The sequence below is a fragment of the Nicotiana tabacum genome, chromosome 16 (genome assembly GCF_000715075.1).
Source record: "Nicotiana tabacum cultivar K326 chromosome 16, ASM71507v2, whole genome shotgun sequence".
NCBI lineage: Eukaryota > Viridiplantae > Streptophyta > Magnoliopsida > Solanales > Solanaceae > Nicotiana > Nicotiana tabacum.
In genome coordinates, this window is record NC_134095.1 from 161317796 (window position 1) to 161325574 (window position 7779).

Consider the following 7779-nt stretch of genomic DNA (forward strand, 5'->3'; position numbering starts at 1 on the left):
TGTGATTTAAATGATACATGGTTTAATTTAATACAAATGATCAAAAAGCAACAAGTAATTAAATTAAAATGTAACGAAACGATCAAACCGAATTGACGTAGTAATTAAACCTTGAATTCAACTTAAGTGCCAAGGGCTAGTCTCGATTGAGCCTTCGAGATAGAGTTCCGATTCACATAAACGGATGAACAACCGAAGAATAATTAAACAATTGTTAAAACCAAACCAAATTTTATTACTTTGATATGCGTGTTAACAATGTCAAAAAATTTGGACCCACATGCCCATATTTCTCCTTTTTTATACATTTATGAAAATTTCTTTGTATCAACAATAAGCTACCAGTGCGGGTACCTAGAATCGAACTAAGTTTCCTAAATTGCATCCCTTTTGTAGACAACAATTATCTAAATTCACATGATTTGGTAGGAACCTTAAATATTCCCCATCCTTAGTCCAACTTTAAGAAAATCAATAGTCAACTCTCTAATTTGACAAAGAGATGCAATTATGAGAATAGCAACAATTACCAGTCACATCTCGAAATTAATAATTTCTCACATGGTTCTCAAGCTCTATTTTAATAATAACAAGTAATTATTGAACCTTTCAACAATTAATCTCCTATAAAGTTTATTTTAATCCGTGGGAAACAATAGCTTATAAGAAAGAAAAGATGGCTAACTTCATCGCAAATACAAAGAACATGGTTCAACATCTGTTTGAATACCTAGTTTCATGTGGAAAATCTTCTGAAGGTAAGTAATTTTCTTGGTTGTAATCATATTTTCACATCATTTTAGAAAAACAATGTGATAAAGTAATTTTATAGATATTTTCAATTTTGTTTGTACGAATTCATATAGCTGACTCTAACTTGTTTAAAACTGAGACGTAATTGTTATTGTTCTATAATTTTGTCAGATCCGCGAGACGAAACACCGATATCGAAAATAGATGAACCCGGAAATGCACAAGGACAAGGACGGGTGGTTGTACTTGAACCACCAAATCCAGAATGGGTGGTAATTGAAGAAGAACAAGAAAATGCACAAGAACAAGGGCTGGTTCAAGAAGATGAACAAGAAAATGAACAAGAAGAAGGGTTTCCTGATACAATAGCAAGAAAATCAAGAGCTCCGGGCAAACCACGGCCACCTGGTCCTGGGACTGGTTGAACTCTAATACAAGTCTTGGAAATTCTATTGATGTTCATATGAAGAAACCAGTTGGCATGGTTGTACACGCTTAATTTAAACTTCTCATTTCTGCCTAATTACGTTGCCTTATTGTTGTTGTTATTATAAAATATGTAGGGTAATAATAGGTTATCAGTTGGGTTTTGTTAAATACTTTGTGTATATATTTTGTATCAACCTCTCTACCTTCAATGTGGGAATAACGTTTCCAGATCCCACTCGTGGAATTAAACTGGGTGTATTGTTATTGTTGTTGTTAGTGCCTTGGCGTAACTGGTAAAGTTACTGTTATGTGACCAGGAGGTCACGAGTTCGGGCCGCGAAAACAGCCTTTTGCAGAAATGCAGGGTAAGGGTGTGTACAATAGACTCTTGTGGTCCGGTCCTTTCCCGAACCCCATACATAATGGGAGCTTAATGCATCAGGCTACCTTTGTTGTTGTTGTTGTTGTTGTTGTATATATCATTGTATTGGAAATTGTTTTCTTATTAGTACCAGAAAATGTGGGTTTTAATTTATGTTATATAACAGGTAGAGTTTTAGGCATATTCTAGTTACAAATAAAATTTAACTTTTGTGACTTCAGTTCAATAAATTTTTAGGTTGGTATTTAAGAAATTCACCCGATGAGTAAGATTGAGCTTGATTTGGTATTATAAAAAGCTTTCAGAATCATTAGGATTCTAATTAAATAAAATTAATTCTTTTTAATAAATTATATAACTAAATCCTCATAAGGAGAGGGAATCTATTCCAACTGGAGCGATCTTCATTTATCTCTAAAAGATGTTGGCATATTTTTTTTACCTGAGGGTAAGAAATATTCAAAAGATATCCGTACAAAGAACAAAAAGTAAAAGAAAATAACAATATGGAATATTTTTCTGCTTTAGTTGATAACTAGGGATTTTAATACATTTTATACTCCCTTTTGCTTAAGTTTAAATTAGAAATTTGTACAAAATAGTCCCAAAAGGCTCACAAGTTGTGCTTGATTACAGGTTTGATCGACAAAATGACAAGATGTCAAAGATCAACTCAATAGGAGTGAAACTTGCACAAGTATCAAAGACAAGACAAGCTCAGGCAAAGCAGACCCAGTGCGGTCGCACATTATTCTGTGTGGTCCGCACTCCAGAGAGGTTGATTTCCAGGCAAACATGCAATGCGGACGCACTAGGTTTTGTGCGGTCCGCACTGAAGGCAATGCGGCCGCACTCGATTTAGTGCGATCCGCAGAACCCAAGATCAGAGAGGTGCCAGATTTGAGGATTGAAGCCTATGCTGTCCGCGATCCATTTTATGCGGACCGCACTAGAAGCCTATGCGGCCGCAGTCCATTATGTGCGGTCCGCATTGCCCAAGTGCAGAGAGCTGTATTTTCAAGTTTAGAGCACTAGTGCGGCCGCACACCATTTTGTGCGGTCCGTACTAACCCCGCAAGAGCATTTTTGTCTAGAATTTTTAGCTTAGTATAAATAGCTTCTTTACCCATTTTTAGTGTATCAGATAGTTTTGTAACGTAGTTGCGCTCGTGGGTTCGACTTTCTGAGCTATTTTGGGCAATTTTATCTACTTTTCATCATTGAATCTTGTTATTTACCTTAGTGATTAATTAATATGAGTTGTTTTTCATCTATTTCTTGCTTTTCTTCTTTAATTATGAGTAGCTAGACCCATAAGCTAGGATTGTGGCTCAATCCTAGTGTGGGTAATTGATGAGTCTTGTATTTTAGGGCTAGATTGACTATGGATGTATGATATTTGGGCCAATTTCATGGTTAATTACTGAATTAGTGGTTGCAAATACTAGTTTGTGTTTAGTTGACTAGGGCTCTTCTTGAGAAAGAGAGCCTAAGTCTCCGAAATTGGTCCAACAAGGAATTGGGGCGTACTCGAGAGATTGATAGACCCAATTAAAGGGTTAAACCTCGAGAGAGTAATACCCGACTTGAACCCTAGTTGCTTGTGCAAATTTGCGTACCCAATTGGTCTTGAGAAAGTCAATTCGGGCAAAATCACTCGAACCACCGAGAAGTGTAGAGTGGGTAATATCGTGCAACGGTTATATCATACTCCCCAATTATGTCAATCGTGTCTTAGATTCAATTACCCGTCAATTAACCACCTAGGTGAAAGTCATTACCCTAGTGCCTTTTAAACCATTTGAACAACCCTTTTTAGTTTAACTCTTAGCTTAATCTAGTTGCATTTATCATTTGTATTTTGATAATAGTAGAAGTAAAAAGAAAACCCCAAAAATGAGTAGAAGTGTAATTTGGAATACATACGCAACTCTACACTAGATAGATACTCGATTCTAAATTCTAGCTCTCCGTGGATCGATCCCGACCTTAAATCAGGTAAAAGCTGCTCTGACTCTCTCTCGCTACTCAATAATAGTGCGGAGTAGGCCGCGATCAGTCGACACATGAACATGATCGAGTAACTAGATCTTCTCAGCTATTCCAAACAGTAGATTACATGATCACAGCCATCCTCTTATCATCAATTGATTCTTTCTGAGAAAAAGTGATAAGAAAATGATGGTCCTTTGCTACTTTGAAAGGCTAGTGAAAGAACAGCTTATTTGTTTCGACAAATGACTGCTGAAAAAGCTATATATATAGAGAGAGGGAATTGAAGGTTTTGTTTTCGGAAGGGTATTTCAGTGATTAAAAAACTAGCAGGAATTGTTCGCAACAAATTTTTGTAATACGAAAAATAAACTGCAACAAAAATAATATGAAGAAAAAGTAATTTTATTGATAAATATTTGTGAGTACAATTTTATGTATTCCTTGATTCTCCTCTCTAAAATTCTCCGCCAAGAACGTCGATCAACACTTTGTTGGTACGGGTTGATCTCCGGGAAGAACTTCGTTGATCACTCCTTTGTTGAAGAACTAAGCATTTGATGATTGATCTCTCTATTTGTGGATGCCTTTACCAATTCCAGAGTGTTCTTCTCCAACTCTGAATGTCTAGAGATGTTATGTAACCCCTCTATTTATAATTGTAGATGGATAGTCCAAATACATATGAACTCTCTTGCTTGATTCTGATTGGCTCATGTCATTTAGCCACTTGACGACCTGTGGTTGATTCTTGCTTTTTGACTTGGATTGCCACATCATTTAACGTGGCGTCATCTTTTTGGCTTGCAGTTTGACCAGATATGCCATGTCACTTGACACATGGCATGAGTGTGGGCCTTAAGATGAAATGGACCTTGGACTTGAAAATAATAAAAGGGACTAATTTAACTTGTAAATGCCAAATTAATTATTTAACCCAAATAAAACTAAGATTCAATCCAAATTTTGTATGGATTAAACTTTATAAATTTTATATGTCTACAGATGCCTCTTACTTCAAGTCTTGTCGGGGTGTAGGCTTGCTGAAACGAACAACGAGACTTGATGTACCAGTGAATGTTGATATTTTTATTTCAGCACTTGTGGTGACTTCTACCGGTCAAATCTGAACTTTTATACAATTGCACATTTATGTGAAGTGCTAAATACAATCTCCAAGCAAAAATTAACCTTCCAATACTTTAGTTGTAGAACACGTGTGTGCAATGTAATTTAGTTTGGAAGTAGCAATTGTAAATAATAGTAATGGAAAACTCTTGCAAATTGTTAGACAATTTTCCATGTTAGTCCGACGTTTGCCCTCTTTCCTTTTTTACCAAAAGCAAACAAGGAAAAATATTTATTGACCTGGTAGGACAAGGCAACATTTTTTTTCCTTCTAGAATTCTAATTCCTTGTTTTGTTCACTTATAGCTCATACTTTGTAAGATCCCTATAAAAAGAGGACCAAACCAACTAGTTTTTCAACACAATTGAATATCAAGCTCCTTTGTCTAACTAGATCGAAGCACCAAAACTGATATTAGAGCTTCTTCCATCTTCACTTACTTTCACGAACTGCTTGCACTTGCCTTTTTTTTTCATTGCCTTTTTTATCTCCTTAATTTTTTTTCTTGAATCATGACTTGCTCTCTCTCCCTTTTTTTTTCTTATGCAGCAGATCATTCAATTTAAACAGGTAGAAAAGAGAACTAGAAGCAATCAAGCGCGCACCGTGCAATAACTTGGGGATGTAGTTGTGCTTCCTGTATTGCTTCTTTATTCAGAATTAATCCATATTGAAGGACTCCACCAGCATGAGAAGCCAAATTTGTAAACTTTGAGTAATGAAGATCGCTGTTCAAGACCAAATTTTTTTGATGCAAGTTAAAGATTCGTGCCATGGGCACCGATACCTGCCAAGCTGAACTAAACTGTTCTGCTGCTTCCGATGTCTTTTTTTATGTCAAATCGAAGCGCCATGGTGCTGAATCGTCGTGCTATTTGCACCGTATCTAGAAAAACTTCGTATTGTTGGCATCGAGGATTTCCAAATATTTTTCTTTTACAGGCTTTTGCGAGAGTACCAATGGTCTTTGATATCCTTAAGGAGATGCCAATATGATTTGCAGCAGAACACTTGTCTCATTGTTGCGGCCTGGCGAGAGACATATGAAGTGTCCTTTCAACCTTGGAGACAAAATCCCTACTCTTGGAGGCTTGGAGAGACAATATTTCATCATTGGCGAGCCAATATGTACACCACATCGCATCATTGCAGGTTAACGAAGAAGACAACTGGAGTAGGCCTTTCCAACTTCGACAAGCAAACCCTTAGCGCGTCTCTGTAAAAATATTTATTTCTCGATACAGGAGCGATAAAATCACAAGCCGTTTCTTTCTAAAGAATCATAACACGAGGGTATGGAACATATAAAAAATTTAGTATCAGATTCTTTGAGGATTAGCCGTAATAATATTTTGAAGCTGATAAGCGTGTCCAGCATTTTAACTTTACAACATTGTACAGTCTCGCCAAAAGATTGATATCTCGAGCTAAGAGTGTCTGAATCACGATCCGTTTGTGCCGTTGGAAAGAAATCTCTGACACCCGTCAATCTGAAAATTTCATAGCAGGATTTCTCTCATAATGGCTGCAATAATATTCTAAAGTTGCACCTGATGTATGCCGTACTTGCAATCTAGCTTTGCGCACTCCTGTTGAAAAATTTATATCTCGAGATAAGAGATTCCAAATTGCAATCCGTTTGTGTTGTTATAAAGTAAACTCATAGATCTGAAAAACATATGAACCCAATGGCAGAACTCATTTTGAGTTGGAAACAGAAAATTCTCAAAGTCCACTTAGCTGTAGTAACTTTCAGATTTGTGTAATTTCGGTGAAAGAAATAGTATCTTGAGCTAGGAGACTCCAAATTGCGGTCCGTTTATACTGTTAAAATTAAACCTATAGAGCTGCAACACAAATGAATTTCATGGCCGAACTCTTTTCGAGTTGGAAACAGAAAATTCTCAAAGTCCACCTAGCTGTAGTAACTTTCAGATTCGTGTAGTTCCGACAACAAAAATCGTATCTTGAGCTAGGAGCCTCCAAATTGCAAACAGTTTGTGTTGTTGAAGAGTAGATATAAAATCTACAACATATAAAATGTTTGGGGTAGAACGTTTTCTGGATGGACCATAGTAGTTTTCCAAAGTTGATCTCGTCATCCGTTGAGCTCGCTTCCCATCTCTGAGTTGTCTTATGAATGTTGTTGTTTTCTTGAAATTGACTCTACAGTCTTGAATACAATAACTTTAGCTATTGTGCTTCACAAATATTATCTCTTTATTTATTTCTTTTTCAGACATGCAAAGAAGTTCAGTGAGTCCAGATGGCGGTTTGAGATGTCATACGAGATGCGGAGTCACCCCTTCACCAACTACTGCACTTGATTTGTTGACGGTCTTAAAGTTTATCAATGGCGGCTCCCATGGTGATTGAAGGTTTTTCAAGAGATATGACTTCTTATATATGAGGCATTGAGGATAGTATATTAAAATTAGGTCATATGGACTTGGAAGAAGCATTCAAGGCGAGTCGGCCACAAAGCCTAGTTTACGATCATTTTCATGACTTAGGCTTTTGTATAGGAAAATTTTTAATTCCTTTTGTCTCTATATTTTTTTATGTACCAAATTTTGTACTATTGAAGCAATAAAACATCTTTTATACTTCAAAGTAGATCGTCTCTTTTCCTCATAGATATGTGCCTCTACACTTGGAAGAATTAATGTAATGATCTGATGACGCAAAACTTTTACTTTTTTAAAGCTCATGCAACTGAACTTAGAATAAAACTCTAAGCTACCTACATACCTTGGTGAAGAGGATCAAGTCATAACGTAGTTCAGAGGGGTGAGTTTTTGTTTTTTTTTTTTTCTGTTTTTCCTTTTTTATGTCCTAATTGTTTTTGCCTAGGCCGCCTCTCACGAGGTTTTCAACCTAGCGGACTTTGTTTGGGCTGTACATAGTTTAGTCTCATGCATCAAGGAGCGTCATAACTTACAGTTTAGGCTCGTACGTCGAGAAGCATCAGTGACTTTCATGGGAAGTACTGCTTCAGAAATTTTCCATTGATCGGATCAACTCTAAGACCATCCTTATCAATGATTTTGTATGTGCCACTTCAATAGGCTTCTTTCACAACATATGACCCATC

General features: G+C 36.5%; 1 protein-coding gene across 1 annotated transcript; it reads left to right on the forward strand.

The window, feature by feature from the left end:
* The first annotated feature begins 625 nt into the window (after positions 1-625).
* Positions 626-1693, forward strand: LOC107765151 (uncharacterized). Its single transcript, XM_016583760.2, has 2 exons — positions 626-758; positions 925-1693. The coding sequence occupies exons 1-2, from the start codon at positions 677-679 to the stop codon at positions 1176-1178; spliced, it is 336 nt and encodes a 111-aa protein (XP_016439246.1). The 5' UTR covers positions 626-676; the 3' UTR covers positions 1179-1693.
* The last annotated feature ends 6086 nt before the right edge of the window (positions 1694-7779 follow it).

Bases quoted from the DNA above. Each gene is read 5' to 3' on its own strand.
- LOC107765151 (XM_016583760.2), top strand. From the start codon at position 677: ATGGCTAACTTCATCGCAAATACAAAGAACATGGTTCAACATCTGTTT. The intron at 759-924 runs GTAAGTAATTTT...TAATTTTGTCAG, and splicing joins ATGTGGAAAATCTTCTGAAG to ATCCGCGAGACGAAACACCG.